The sequence below is a fragment of the Phocoena sinus genome, chromosome 1 (assembly GCF_008692025.1).
Source record: "Phocoena sinus isolate mPhoSin1 chromosome 1, mPhoSin1.pri, whole genome shotgun sequence".
NCBI lineage: Eukaryota > Metazoa > Chordata > Mammalia > Artiodactyla > Phocoenidae > Phocoena > Phocoena sinus.
Window position 1 is genome coordinate 120,622,782 of NC_045763.1, and position 15,986 is coordinate 120,638,767.

At 36.6% G+C, this 15,986-nt stretch overlaps 1 protein-coding gene and 1 long non-coding RNA gene across 4 annotated transcripts in view; one reads left to right on the top strand and one right to left on the bottom strand.

The window, feature by feature from the left end:
* Positions 1–878: 878 nt before the first annotated feature.
* On the bottom strand, positions 879–1,814 carry LOC116744481. Its single transcript, XR_004347060.1, has 2 exons — positions 1,726–1,814; positions 879–1,294 (listed from the first exon to the last, which is right to left on the bottom strand). It is a non-coding gene; the product is annotated as an uncharacterized LOC116744481 (long non-coding RNA).
* Positions 1,815–2,049: 235 nt separating this feature from the next.
* Positions 2,050–15,986, top strand: part of NUF2 (NUF2 component of NDC80 kinetochore complex) — a 29,845-nt gene continuing 15,908 nt past the window's right edge. For 2 of the 3 annotated variants that reach the window (XM_032614376.1, XM_032614359.1), the window contains exons 1-8: positions 2,050–2,177; positions 4,565–4,682; positions 5,296–5,438; positions 6,640–6,714; positions 8,024–8,100; positions 8,613–8,674; positions 14,425–14,522; positions 15,726–15,799. In XM_032614376.1, the coding sequence (XP_032470267.1) occupies positions 5,316–5,438; positions 6,640–6,714; positions 8,024–8,100; positions 8,613–8,674; positions 14,425–14,522; positions 15,726–15,799 (509 nt within the window). In that variant the 5' untranslated portion in view covers positions 2,050–2,177; positions 4,565–4,682; positions 5,296–5,315. Of the gene's footprint in view, positions 2,182–4,564; positions 4,683–5,295; positions 5,439–6,639; positions 6,715–8,023; positions 8,101–8,612; positions 8,675–14,424; positions 14,523–15,725; positions 15,800–15,986 lie in introns of all 3 variants that reach the window. The other variant, XM_032614365.1, reaches the window with a different exon arrangement.

Below are 15,986 nucleotides of genomic sequence, written 5' to 3' on the forward strand. Positions count from 1 at the left end.
TTACCATTTGCAAGATATTTTACTAGGACAATGTATAAATAATAATAGTCAAAATAACAGGTAATACTTATCGAGTGCTTACAATTCTGCCAGACACTTTACATGAATGAATCCATTTAATCTTCATGACACCCAATAAATAAGATATTATTGCTACTTTAAAGATGCAGAAACCAGTTTAGTTAGGTTAAACAACTTGCCTGAGTCCATACAGATAGTAAGCAGTGTGATGAGGGATTTTTTAATATTTTTTTGGCTGCATTGGGTCTTCGTTGCTGCCAGCGGGCTTTCTCTAGTTGCAGTGAACAGGGGCTACTCTTCGCTGCGGTGCGTGGGCTTCTCATTGTGGTGGCTTCTCTTGCTGGGGAGCACAGGCTCTAGGTGTGCGGACTTCAGCAGTTGTGGCACGCAGGCTCAGTAGTCATGGCTCGCGGGCTCTAGAGCGCAGGCTCAGTAGCTGTGGCGCACGGGCTTAGTTGCTCTGCGGCATGTGGGATATTCCTGGACCAGGGCTCGAACCAGTGTCCCCTGGGTTGGCAGGCGGATTCTTAACCACTGCGTCACCAGGGATGCCCCGTGATGAGGGATTTAAACCCAGCTCTTTCTGACTCAGGAGCTGAGCTCTCAAGTCATTATGCTAGCTATGGTCCTTTACCCTGCCTCTAAGAAGATACTGCCTAGTGGAGTATGTGCATGCACAAGTAATCGGTTTGATTTGGTAAGTGCCAATGAGAAAGGTCTTTTTTTTCTCCTCTCCTCACTCCAAGTATTTTTTTTAAAAATCTATTTTCTAACTCACTTTTGAGTTTTACTACATTCTGACTTTTGAGAATTACATCAGTAATTGGACATAGAAAAGGGAAAAGGAAGCCCTAAACTAATGAGTATGAAATGTATTTTTATTTCAAATCGGTATAAATTTCTATATCAATAGGTATAGGCTCCACCACCCCCCTACAACAAAGCACCAGAATTTGTGTACTTTCAATAGTCTTTCCAGTATATTTTTCACTTAATTCAGTGCAGACTTCCCACCCAATACACCACCCTCACTAGATAATACTTTACACTGCAGTCAGAAGCAAGTCCTACTACGGCTTCTATGGCTCCAAGCCATAATAAAACTAAATGGTTTACCCCCGCTGACAATTAGGCCAGTCGTATCTTCTGCTGCAAGACCCAGACTTGTGGTCATGTATGAAGTGCCACGCATCATTTGAAGAATCCAACTCACTCGCGGATGTGCAAATTTGGGGAAGAGTTCAATGTTGTTAGCACCGGGAGTGCCTTGCTCCTGTAGAGGGATGAATGAAGGGAGGGAGAACAAAGGACACGGGTTCTACACTAGATAGTGCCACTTACTAAACAAGTGGAAACAAATCACTTCTGAGCCCCAGATTTCTTGCCTGTAAATGTGAAAGGATTTGACCAGATGAACTGTTAAGACTACTCCTACCTCTTGAAGTTGGGCTCACCAACGCAGAATCAGATGATCTGTGTCCAAATCCTGGTTATGCTACTTGTGAACTACTGCGCACAGCTTTGGGCCAGTTGCATAATCTCCCTGATTTAATCCCTCATTTGATGATAGTATCTATTAGCCTCCTTTCCCTTTTTAATGAAGCCTAAATGAGATAATGCCTATAAGCATCCAACACAGAACCTGGCGTCTCAATCAACGCTCAAAAAATATCGGTGTTATTACTCTGAGACTCTATGACTTACCCGGCCCCACTGCCCCACGTCCTCCTTCCCTTGTCATCTTGAGTTTAGCTCTTCTCCAGAAACCCTCTATTCACTTCCGCTCTTCACCTCGGACGCCAAAACCGTTCAAAGGACTCACGGAATTTCGTATTAGCCTCGGACTCCTCCCCCAAACCGCGGCGCTCCCATTTCCTGCTGAATTTAGATCCGACTAGACTCCAACTCCGCGAAAAATAGTTCCGCTCGGAGCCCGGCGTCCTCTCTCGCAACTCCAGCACCAGCCGTCTCGTGTGTATTGAGCCCAACCGGCACCCGGCGCGGCGGAGCGCAGGAAGTGGGCGGGGCGGAACGGGGCGGGAGTTCCAGTAGGAGGCGGTAGGTTTGAAAAGTGACAACGGTCGGTGTTTGCTGATTTTTGAGTTCGTCTGTAGCTGCTCCGCGGACTCGCAGCCTTCCTGTGGGCGGCTGGTGCGGTAGGTGAGCGCAGACACTCGCGGACAGAGGACGCGAGACTGAGTGTGCCCTCTCGCTCCGGAGCAGGGACGCGGAGCCTGGCAGTGTTTTCGTTACGCGCAGAGCTGGGGAGGAGGCTGGAGAAGCCAGCCCCTGGGAGGTGGGGGAAAGCTCATAGATCGTGTTTATTGGATTTTAGTTCCCCAAACAACCTGAGCCCAGTTCCTACGAAACGAATGGGTGTTTGCTGGTACAACATAGACTACGGGAAAAGAAACTTTAGGTGCAGCTGATCAGTTAAATCTTGTATGTGTATATTTTTAACCCAGTTATTTAGAAGATTATGGGGTTGCAGATGCTGATCCACTGTCTTTGTAGATAAGTCTCCGTTGCTCAAACATCGCTTAACCAAAGTCAAACCCAAAAATCAAAAGGCAAAAATATCATACTTAATCCAAAAGTCAGAGGAAGAGAGGGGTGTATGCATGGCGCTTTGCATGCGTGGCACGATCATTTTCCCTGATGAGTTCAGGAAACTGTTTACTTAATTTTTTGATGTTGGGAGTCTTTGAGTCTTTTATCTTTGTTTTTGTTTAGCCTCTGCTTCCTGGGATTTTGATTTCCACGATCTAGTTTATTTTAGAAAAATGAAGTGTCTGAAATTTAATCAGTATTCTTTCAATACCTACTGTGTACAGGATCATGGTGTTGCAAATAAATGAGGAACGGAGGGGTAATTAGTAGTAAATGCCTGCTACTTGGCAGGCGATCTGAGGGTCACTTTACATATACTAGGTCATTTATATACTTTATCCCACCAGAGCTCAAACTATATTGAAAGGCTTCTCTCTCCCTCTCTTCCCTCTGTCCGTTTCTCTCCCTCTCCTCTGTCCGGCACTCCCTCCCTCTCTACACACACACGTGAATGAATTGGAACTGAAGTTGCACTATCAAAGAAAGATAGAATTTGGATATGGGAGGTGGTTCCAAAAGGAAACATTGGAAGTTTGGAAAACGTCTTGAAGGAGACTAACTTGTAACAGAAAATTCATTAGGTTATTTGATGTGGTAGGTAGGATGAGTAATTAAAGTATTTTTGTAAAGATGTTACATGATGCATTTGGTGTTCTATACAGATTCATCTGATAGCACAGTGCAAGACCTTAGAAGAGAGGGATGTGCGATAATAATTAATGAAGATATTTTAGACCTCTTTCTCTATTGTGATCATCTCTGATCCAGATATAGTTTTGGAAAGTTGACTTTTTCTGCAGTCTTTGGGCAATTGATGATTTTTAAATCTATGACTTAGGTGAGAACATAGAATGCATATTTATGTTGAAAAGGACATATATAAGGTGTCAGAATCTGGATCCAAAAAGATTCTGGCTGTAGAAGGAAAGCTTGGAATTATGAAATTCAATAATAGGAAATAGGAATAATAGGAAATTCAATGATAGGAAATGCAAATTACAAAATTCAATAATAGGAAATGCAAATCCTTGCTTAAGGTTCAAATAATCAATTATGTAAAAAGAACATGGAGAAGTCCTGGCTTGTTGGCTATGAAGTGATGTAAGAATTCATGGAGAAGCGGGCTATGTTGAAGAAGTTCTGGGAGTTTCAGTCAATCACACACACATATATATATTTGTCAGTAAGTGTTATAGTAGCACAAGATCAGCAGTGACCATCATCAACTGTGTTGATATTCTGCCCTAAGCAGACCATATCTGGAGTATTGTGTTCAATTTGAGCATTACACTTTAAGAAGACATTGACAAAACAGTTTTAGAGGAAAGTGGGTAGAATGGTAAACTTTCTAAAACAAAGTCATAAAAGGAGTGGCTATTCTTAAATTATACTTACCTTAGACAAGACAGGGCTAAGCAGAGATATCTTTTACAATGGCTTCCTGCATTTGTCAGTGGTTAAAGTTGACAAGGCTGCCTTTTAACCCTGACATTCGGAGAAACATTAGGAGCCTAAAGAAATAGATTTCCAGAATTGTGGGTCATTTCAGTTTGTTTGCAAAAGTGAGTGTATTCACTGTATCTCTGGGATCACACTGCTTCCCTAGAGAGTAGGAGATCCATAAGTAATGAACCAAGTATTGTTAACTGAGTGGCGGAGAAAGTGGCTTCTGTTGCTGCTGCTTCTACTACTACTGTTACTATTGCTATTCTGTTAGGCATAGCTAGAGATATGGAGAAAATGAAAGTGTCTTAGCTTATTGTTGGCTCACAGTGCAGTGCCAGAGTTCTATAAACATTATCACAATACACTGTGGCAAGTTTTATAACAGAGTTCAGTGCTAGCTGTAGGGTAGGATTTCTTAACCTCAGCATTATTGACATTTTGAACTGAGTAATTCTTCGCTGTTGATTGGCCCCCTTATGCATTGCAGGATGTTTAGCAACATTCTGGGCCTGCTACCCACCAGATTCCAGTAGCATCCTCACTGTAGTCCTGACAACCAAAAGTGTCTCCAAAGTTGTGAGAACTACTGCTCTAGGAGAACACAGGTGAGAATATTTTACTATCTAAGGACATTAGGAGAAATGTTTTTTTGTTTTATTTTATTTTTCAAGTTCTCACTCTAGTGATAGGAATCCCTGCCAATTACAGTTGTTTTTTTTTTTCTCTCTCTTCCTACTTACATCTCAAACCTTATTAATCATCTCACTGTGTGTACATTGAATAGAATGTTAAATCAGAGTACAGTTTTATTATTTATGCTGTTTTGCTGTTGTTTGTGTATAGATTCTGCTGATAGTGTTGCCTATATATCTTGCTTTGAGGATTAATTCTCAGGATAGATCTTATTAAACTCTGTGCCCCCCAGATTTAAAGAAGTTTCTCATCTGTCTGTTCAACCTGTCTTCTTTCCCATATGAAAGAAAACAGTATTAGGAAAACTAGAAAATGACTGTGTTGCTTTAGAATAAAAGTTATTTTAGGAGATATATATATATATTTGTCTTTAATGTTATCTTACTAGGATGTTTGATGATTTGGTGGTAGTTAACACTACTATCAACCTTGGGTTGTTAATTTTGTCCTTATATTTATCATCTTCTAGATAATGAAAACTGCTAGTTGTGCCATGTTTCTGATCTTTGTTTTCAATTCCTTCAGACTAACAGGAGACTCCCAAGATGGAAACTTTGTCTTTCCCCAGATATAATGTAGCTGAAATTGTGGTTCATATTCGAAACAAAATCTTAACAGGAGCTGATGGTAAAAACCTCTCCAAGAATGATCTTTCTCCAAATCCCAAGGTAAAATGTGGTTGTGTTTGCATGTGGTTAAAGTTATTTGAAAAGAAATTAAACTACTAGGTCTATAGAATGTGGAGAAAGACACGTATATTACTATTTGATATAGGCTAGTCATCTTAATCCAGAGAAACTCTCTCACCTAGTGTAATTTTAAAATAACATTAAGTTTATATGTGGGGCAACTTCTACATTCCCATTAGGAATTCAAATCTTTAATATGGTTGTTTTCTCCCCCCGCCCTGAAAAAAAAAGCTTCTAAACCATAGGCATATTAAAGTATATTAAACTTTTCATTATCGGAGTAGTGGTCTGAGGGTATCATTTATTGGTAAAGCTTGAAGGAACTTAACTCCACAAGTGGTTTCCAATCAGAAAAAGTGCTTAGAAACAGTCTTCTTTGGAAGCTTACAGATTAATTTTCTTGCATTATGCCCCAAGGGGGAATTGACTTGTTTTGACAGACACTGTTCTTTATATCTTTAGTTATTAAATGCAAAAAAGAACTATTCACGTGTCACAGAAAATCCCAAAGTCTCCTTCCAGTTTCCTGTGTTCATCTTGAAGTGATAACATAATAAAACCTGGTTTAATGATGTAGAACTTAAACGTTTTGATATTGATGCCTCTTTAATTCTTTAAAATAGAACAAGTAATCTCAGAATAAATGAACTTGTATATGGATGAGAACAGGTTGTATAGGCCAGCATTTGGGAACCACTGATTTAGGAGATAAAAGTTAAAAATCCCATACTATCCTATTAAATTTATACCTCCTGGATCATAGTAGTCACTTTAACAGCTAAGGCATCTTAGCCTTAACATCTGAGGCATCAAACAAGGTTTCCCATGTTCTTTTTAAAAAAATACACCCTTATTATTTTTGTCATATGTCTGACAACCTGTTTTGAAAGACTAACCCATCTTCCATTCCCTAATGTGGATAGATTGCCTGGACTGGTTTTGAATATACTTGCTAACATCTGTATATAAGCTTAAACAACTGATCTTATTGACACTTATCACATGTGAGCAAACTGATAAGTATATAAGGTGTTTTAAAATTTGGAAAAATTAAGAAATATTTCAAGGGGAATGGAGTAATGTTATCACTCTTTTCTTCTTTGTATCCATTTACGATAATATTGGACAGTAATGGTGATAGTGGTGCAACAGAGTATTAAAAGTTATTTTTCTATTGTAGCCTGAAGTCTTGCATATGATCTACATGAGAGCTTTACAGATAGTATATGGAATTCGACTGGAGCATTTTTACATGGTGGGTTTAAGATGAGGCAAAATTATGTTTTTTGCTGCATTTCTCGTGCTCACATTGAGTACTGGTTTTCCGGACAGGAAGTTATTGACTTTATTTTTAACAAAATCAAGGCTTATTTAAAATTAATGTCACTTACACGGGAATCTTAGGCATAATAATGGCCTATACAGATAGCTTTAGTAAGATGAAAACTATTACTAAAGACCTAAATGACACAAGTTATTGATGCTATGCAGTTATTGACAGATTTACAGTTTGTCTTCAGAGACTATAGTAAGCAACAACGAAGTCTTTACAGATACTGTTCTCTTCTCAGTAAGGACTCCCAAATTAGAGTAGGAGATACACACTAAGATTGAAAACAATTGAAATAAGGCAATTGAGCTTTTAGCAAATTAGGTATTTCTAGTAGGAAGATTATTTTTCTTAATCTTTTTTTGCTGTTGTTGTTAAATCATCAGGGCATCATCTGAAGATGTACAAAAATGTAATATCTGTAGAGTCTCACCAGTATTATATATTATTTAAAAATCAGAGGGTTTGTCACTTATTTGCTATGAAACCTTGCTAAAGCTTAGTTTCTTTGTCTATAAAATAGGGATAGTACTCTGTCCTACTGTGGTTATAAAAATTAAGAAAGAATATATTGAAAATGCTTAGCATAGTACCTGATATTTAGTAAATGCTAACCATTAGCCCTTTATTTATTTATTTTTAACATCTTTATTGGAGTATAACCCCTTTATTTTTTTAATTTTTTTTTTTTTAATTTTTTTTTAATTAATTTATTTATTTTTGTCTGGGTTGGGTCTTCATTTCTGCACGAGGGCTTTCTCTAGTTGTGGCGAGCGGGGGCCACTCTTCATCGCGGTGTGCAGGCCTCTCACTGTCGCGGCCTCTCTTGTTGCGTGGAGCACAGGCTCCAGATGCACAGGCTCAGTAGTTGTGGCTCACGGGTCCAGTTGCTCCGCGGCATGTGGGATCTTCCCAGACCAGGGCTCGAACCCGTGTCCCCTGCATTAGCAGGCGGACTCTCAACCACTGCGCCACCAGGGAAGCCCACCCCTTTATTTTTTAATTCATTTAAAAAGTCTTTACTGAGCACTGACTGTGAACCTAGCATTATTAATATTAATGACAACTCTAGTTTTGTGCCAGGATCTGTATTGTTTGCTTGTTTGTTTTAAATTAATGATAATAAGTTAATAAATTTGATTGTAATCTATGATTAAGATTTCTTGAGGTTGAAGATTTTTCTAATTTTGTCTAATCAATGTGTAACTTAGATTTTCTGGTTTATTACATTTAGATGCCAGTGAACTCTGAAGTCATGTATCCACATATAATGGAAGGCTTCTTACCAGTCAGCAATCTGTTTATTAATTTGTGAGTAAAGAGTCATTATTTTCTTAGTCCACATTCGTATTTACATTACATTCAGCTTTCTTAAAGACATGATTTTCTTTGGGAGGGAATTTCTACTATTTTTCTTTCCACTCCATCCCGTAAATATCCAAGATTGTACACTTTCAGCAAACACAGCTAACTGCCTCCACCTGTGGCACCTTCAGTTCATTCAACTGATGTATTAAGTTATTGTGAGTCTAAAATTGTTGGAGGGTTTTGCATTCTTAGAGAGTCCTAGTACCTCAAAGAGTGTGGGTTGTTTATTAGAATCTATAATGATACCTTGGTATTACATGAATATTTGTGTAATATACAGAAAAAGTAGATTTCAGTGCTGTAGGATTACATATTGTAGTAGACTTCTGACTTGGTCCTTTGACACTAAGAAATATATTCAGAAATCTTTTTGAAAATAAGATGTTTATGCCCTTTGGCTTAGTATGTAATTCACAGTACACTTTTCAATATGCTTGCTCCACTTTATCTTCAAGGGACTCATTTCTGCCCATCTGTCGGGTGAATGACTTCGAGATTGCTGATATTCTATATCCAAGTAAGTGAGAATTTAAAACAATTTTTAGCATTTGGCTTCAATCTAACATTTTACCTTTCTGTCAATAAATGTGAAAAAAAAAGAGAAAAGACTTCAAGGAACTTGGATTTAGAAAGTATATCTGATTCTCAAGGATGAATTTTTTCATATCCTATTGGAAATTTTTCCTTTGTAAAGCCACAGAAAAGCTGTTTTTCGGATTAGTTTTTCTTAACTCCTTACATTTGAAAAATGTCCTGTAAATTTGAGAATATGAATACAAATAATATGCAAGCTATGATGTTGCATAGTGGGTTAATTATACCAGTTTTATCAAATGTAGTAATTACTTTTTACCATGAAGAAAGTACCTTTTAGCACTGATAATAGTCATGATATTATATTAAAATATAAAATTCTCCTAACTTTGTGTCTGTTTATTCATTTGACCTTTTGTATTTATATATCAGGTTATCTTATGTTGGAAGATATTTGGTGTGCTATTTAAAAATTTGTTTTTTATCCTCTTTTGGATCTCCTCCTTTTTTTGTTGTTGTTTATTGACATATAATTTACATAAAAGTTCACCAATTTTAAATGCATAATTGAATAAATCTTAACAAATATATACAGTTATATAACCAGTGCCACAATCATGACCCCCCCAGAGTTCCCTGACATCTTTGAAAAGATGTCTTTTCAAAGCAAAATATATTTCAATTTTGAATATTCTAATTGATCATTGTTTTTCTTTTGTCATTCATAAAACTATATTTTTTGTGTTCTACCAAGAAATCTTGGCCTCAAGGATTTATTTGGCTAAATTTTATCCTGTATTTTGCTGTAAGTGTATTGTAGTTTCAGCTATTATTGTTTAATGCCTGAATTTTTGTATATCATGAGGCAAAGGTCAAGGTTCATTTTTTTTCCTTTATGCATATGGTTATAAAATTATTCTAGCACCACTCATTGAAAAGATTATCCACTCCCCGTTGAATTACCCTGGCACTTTGGTCAAAAGTAATTGATTAACCACTGTACATCTATTAGAATGGCAAAAATCGAAAACACTGACAATACCAAATGCTCATGAGGATATGGAGCAACAGGAACTCTCATTCACTGCTTGTGGGAATGCAAAGTGGTATAGTGACCTTGGAAGACACTTTTCAGTTTCTTACAAGACTAAATGTATTGTTACTGTATGATCCAGTAGTCATGCTCCTTGGTATTTACCCAAATACCAAGTGTTGAAAGCTCATGTCCACACAAAAACCTGCAAACAGATACTTGTTGCAGCTTTATTCATAATTGCCAAAATTTAGAAGCATCCAAGATGTCCTTCGGTAGGTGAATGGATGAACTAGTACATCAAGACAGGGGAATATATTCAGTGCTATAAATAAATGAGCTATCAGGCAATGAAAAGACATGCAGGAACCTTAAATGCATATTACTAAGTGTAAGAAATCAATCTGCAAAGGCTATTTACAGTACCATTCCAATTATGACAATCTGGAAAAGGCAAAACTTATGAAGATAGTAGAAAGATCATTGTTTGCCAGGGACTGGGGGGAGGGAAGAATGGATAGCCAGGGCACAGAGGATTTTTAGGACAGTGAAACTATTGTGTATGATACTATTGTGTCATTATACATTTGTCAAAACCCATAGAATGTGCAACTCCAAGAGTGAACCCTAATGTGAACTGTGGTCTTTGGCTGATAATGATGTGTCAGTGTAGGATCATCTTTTGTAACAGATATACCACTCAGGTGGGGGATGTTGATAGTGGAGTAAGCTGTGCGTGTACAGGGACATAGCGTATATGGAAACTACTTTCTGCTCAATTTTTCCGTGAACTAAAGTGCTCTAAAAATTCTGTTTTAAAAAGTCAATGATTATATATATATATATATATATATATATATATATATATATATGTATGTATGTATATTTCTGGCTTCACTCTTTGCTCCATTGATCTATATGTCTGTCTTTACACCAAGCATACTACCTTGATTACTTTAGCTCTATAGTAAGTTTTGAAATCAGGCAGTGGAAGTCCTGCAACTTTGTTCACTTTTTCAAAATTGTTTGTTATTCTGGTCTTTTGTATTTCCATATAAATTTTAGAATCAGCCTGTCACTTTCAACCCCCCTCCACTCCCCATAGCCTACTGTAATTTTGACTGAGATTACTTTGAATGTATAGTTCATTTGGGGGATAATTGACAACTTGATAATATTGGGTCTTCTAATCCATGTGTATATCCCTCCATTTATTTAGGCTGTCTTTAATTTTTCACAACAATGTTTTATAATTTTCAGAGTACAGGTCATATACATTTTGATAAATTTATCCCTAAGTACTTCAATTTTAAGGGATATTGTAAACTTCTTGTAGTTTAAATTTCTGATTGATTGGTCATTGCTAGTGTAGAGAAACAATTGATTTTTATATATTGACCTTATTTCTAGTAGATTCTTTAAAATAGATTCCTTAGGGTTTTCTACACGGACAATCATATTGTTTGAGAACAAAGGCAGTTTTACTTCTTTTCCAGTCTAGATGTATTTTACTTATTTTTCTTGCCTTCTGCAGTGGCTAGGACTTCTAGCGTAATGTTGAATTAAAATGGTGAGAGCAGGCATCATTGTCTTCTTCCTGATCTTAAGGGGAAAGCGTTTAGGCTTTCACCAGTAAGTATAATGTTAGTTTTAGGATTTTCTTAGATTGCCTTTATCAGGGTAAGCAACTTCTATTCCTAGTTTGTTTCGTGAATGGGTGTTGACTTGTTTTAAATTGCTTTTCTGCATCTAGTGAGAAAGTCAAGTGGTTTCTCTTTTTCAGTCTAGTGGATTACATTGTTTGATTTTTGAATGTTAAACCAACTTTGTATTCAGGATGAAACCCCATTTGATTATGATACATTATGTTTTTTAATATATTGCTGGATTTGACTTGCTATTATTTTGTTGTGTTTTTGTGATGATGTTCATAAGGGCTACTGGTCTGTAATTTTTTTGTAATTTTACTGCACCGACAGACTTTGGATATCAGGGTATTGCTGGCCTCTTAGGATGAGTTTAGAAAGATTCCCTCTTTCATTTCCAGGAATAATTTTGTAAAATTTGTGTTATTTCTTCCTTAAATGTTTGGTAGAATTCACCAGTAAATCCATCTGGGACTGGAGTTTTCTCTGTGAGAAGGTTTTAAATTAATTAATAATCCAATTTTTTTTTTTTAATAAAGGGCTACGTTGTTTGTTTATTCCCAAAGCTACTGAATGAGCTTTTGTAGGCTACCTTTTTCAGCAAGTTTATCCATTTCATTTAAATGGGCAAATTTATTAACATAAAGTTGCTCCTAATTTTCCCGTATCATTTTAATAGTCTTTGGGGTTAGTAGTGATGTCCCATCTCTCATTTTGACATTAGTAATCTGTTTTTTCACTCTTTTGTTTTCCCCTGATCAGTCTGGCTAGAGGTTTATCAATTTTGTTGAGCTTTTAAAAGAACTAGATTTTTGTCTCACTGATTTTTATTATTTTATTTCTGTTTTCTGTTTTCTTGGTTTTTGTGCTATTGTTATTCCTTCTTTTTTCATGCTTGCTTTGGGTTTGCTCTTCTTTTTTTTTTTTCTCCTAGTTTTTTAAAGGTTAGAAGCTGAGACCATCAGTTTGAGATCTTTCTTCTTTCCTAAATAGGTGTTTAGTGCTAATAAATTTCCCTTTAGCCCTGCTTTAGCTGTGCCCCACAGACTGATTATAGATCGTTTCGTGTGTGTGTGCGAACGCGCGTGTGTACACACACACGTGCATTTTGGATTATAAATTTAAGCTCATCTTCAGCAGGATAGTCCTGTGCTTCTTTGGCTTCTGGGGTTGAGGCCATATCCCTCCTGAGATATCTTTTGCTTTTGGAAGTTATTCCAGGATTATCATTGGCTAAAGACCACTTTTTATCTTAATTCCTGATTTCGATAGTTCTTGGGTCAAATATATAGTTTAATTTAAACCAAAAACCCATATGGCAATGGGCCCAAGGTTTAGAATTCTCAGAGGAGACTATTTCCTTACTAGAGACAAGGCTGAGCCACTAGTAACTTTGTCATTTCCCTGCACTGTTATGAGAAATTTTACTTTCCTTAATCTACCTTTTCTCTAAGGATGTAGCCTTTCTAGAGTCCCATGTCAAGTAGGGATCTCAGTTCCATTTCCCTGTGTCATGTGAGTCCAAGGCATCATCAACTGTTTCTATATGAAAGTTAATAATCTAAACCACTTGCTTACTCAACCTGGAGTTATTCTCTCTTGCTTCTCCTCCTTTCTGGCTGTTTTTTTTTTTTAAATAAATTTATTTATTTATTTAATTTTTGGCTGCATTGGGTCTTCGTTGCTGTGTGTGGGCTTTCTCAAGTTGCGGCGAGCGGGGGCTACTCTTCGTTGTGGTGCGTGGGATTCTCATTGTGGTGGCTTCTCTTGTTGTGGATCACAGGCTCTAGGTGCGCAGGCTTCAGTAGTTGCAGCACGCAGGCTCAGTAGTTGTGGCTCGCGGGCTCTAGAGCGCAGGCTCAGTAGTTGTGGCGCACTGGCTTAGTTGCTCTGCGGCATGTGGGATCTTCCCGAACTAGGCCTCGAACCCATGTCCCCGGCATTGGCAGGTGGATTCTTAACGACTGCGCCACCAGGGAAGTCCCCGTCTGGCTGTTTTTAATAAGACTTTCTCTTTATCACACGTTTTCAGCAATTTGATTATAATGTGCCTTTGGGGATTTTATTTTATTTTATTTTTTTACCCCCACTTAGATTTGCTCACTTCCTTGGATATGTTTATAGTTTCTATCAAATTTGGAAAATATTTAGCTATTTTATAAAAGTTTTTTCTGCCATTCGTTTTTGTAGGACTCCAATTACACATTTGTTATGCTGCTTGATATTGTCCCTCAGTTCATAAGTTCTCTATTCTTTTTTTTCTCTCTGGCCTTCATTTTAGATAGCTTTTATTGCTATGTCTTCAGTTTCACTAATCCTTTCATCTGTATGTCTAATCTGCTCTTAATCCTATCTAGTGCATTTTTCATTTCACGTATTTTATTTTTCAATTGTAAAATTTGATTCAGGTTTTCCCTTTCTCTCCTTATAATGCTAATGCTTTTCTCTACCTTCCTGAACAAATGGAATTATTTATAGAATATATTCATAGGCTGAATGAATTCAAAGGCTGAATCAAGAAGATAGAGTTTTTATAAATTCTAGTTGCCTTGGCCTCTTCAGACTCTAAAAATTATAGTTGCTTTGGTCTCTCCAAACTCTGAACCCTATCTTCATGACTCAGCAAAACCCATGGGTTCTGTTTATATTCTACCTCCCTGGTTTACAGCCTGAAAATCCCCTTAAGTGGTGGGCTAGTGCATTCATTAATAGGGTTCACCTCATTTACTTCTCTTGTGGATTGCTGTCCTATATTGCTCGTTGTTCAGTGTCTAAAATATGTTGTTTTATATATTTTGTCCGGTTTTCTGGTTGTTTAAGATGGGATAGTAAATCTGGTTGGTCTCTGTTGTTCTTTCATGGTCAAAGTGCTTTTTTTTGGTTAAGATAATTCTGATCATCAAGTTAGAGCAGTTCTTCACTTTGGTTAATTAGCAAACACATATTTTTGTTCTGTAACTATGAGCGGAATATATGGTGGAAAAAGGATAAATTTTCACTTTTATATTATATTGTTTCAAAGATTTATTTAAGGAGTCTTTCTTTGTATTTTAGAGGCAAAACGGACAAGTCGGTTTTTAAGTGGCATTATCAATTTTATTCACTTCAGAGAAGCATGCCGTGAGACATACATGGAGTTTCTTTGGCAATATGTAAGATTTAAGTGTATTTTTTGGGTCACATACCAGATCAATGACATCATTTGTGCACCACTAATCTATTTTGAAATGGTTGTCACAGATACCTAATTGTTTTATGGCCATTATAATTAAATTTACATATCAATATTATATTCATATGAAATTGCAAATTTTAGTAAGCTGATCTCAGAATGAGATTTTCTTCTATATTTGGTATCATTAGGGAGAAGGTGGGGTTTTTGTTTTAATTTTGTAGCTGAGACTCCTTTTCCTTTATTAGGAAATGTAAGGGAAGAGAATAGTGATAACCCATTCCTTTTCTTTGAAGTTTAATAGATAATGTAGTGTTCTTTAAATAATTGAGATATTTGACGTTTATATTTGCTTTCTAAATAATAGCCTAATTAGGTGTTTTGTTCTATTTATCATGCTTACTTGGCATTGCATTATAAGATTCAGTTCAAGTAAATCACTTTAACAGATAGAAACTCATTTCATCAACAATTTAGGGAATTTGGAAAGATTATGGGTCATCTATGTGATTTGTTCCCATCTGTCCGCAGTTTGAGGGTACCATACTTTTAGAAAAGCACCAGAGTAACACCAGAGAATTAGGCCTTTAGTGACTGAGCTACATTGATAAATATTTCCTTGTACAAATCACGTTCAGCTTATACCACCTAAACATCACATGCTCTCCAAAGTGTACAGGTGTATGTGCCAACACATACAAACACACAATTTTGTTTGGCTAATTTCACTTCATTTTTTTAAGACATGGCTCAGACATCTATCATTTCTATGAACCCTCTGCGATACACCTTCCCAGCCATTGCCCAGGTTGGATAGGATGTCATTATAATCAGTCCTATGACAAGTTGTTTCGTAGTTTTATATTTGTTTTTCTGACTCGTCAAGGAGACTGAACTACTTAAGTCGAGGGACTATAAGTTAGTCTTCTTGGGAATTATTCCTAGTACCTAGCACAGGGCCTGACTGTAGTAAGAACTCAACATTTGTGTGTTGAATAAGTAAAGGAATTCCTAAGTCACTTGTTGTAAATGCCTAATTTTTTTCTTAAATTTCTTATTTCTCATGGTGAAAGTTGTAGAGTGAGGAAGCATTTTGTAGCCAGTACCAGTAGATATTTTTTTAAACATGTCTCTGATTATGTTGAAAAACACTAATATGAAATTGTTAAAATTGCTTTAATAGAAATCTTCTGTGGACAAAATGCAGCAGTTAAATACTGCACACCAGGAGGCAATAATGAAATTGGAGAGACTTGAGTAAGTAGGAGATTTACAAATAAAATAAATGCAATTTCAAAATGCAAAATGAATGTAAGTAGTATTTTACAGTCTACTTCATCTCTTTTATCTTCCTTGTTAAATAGCAGAGTGTTTAAGTTTACCTTTTTTGAGAAAGAAAAACTAACTTTTCTTCTTTTAGTGCATAATTTACTCTTGTACTTTT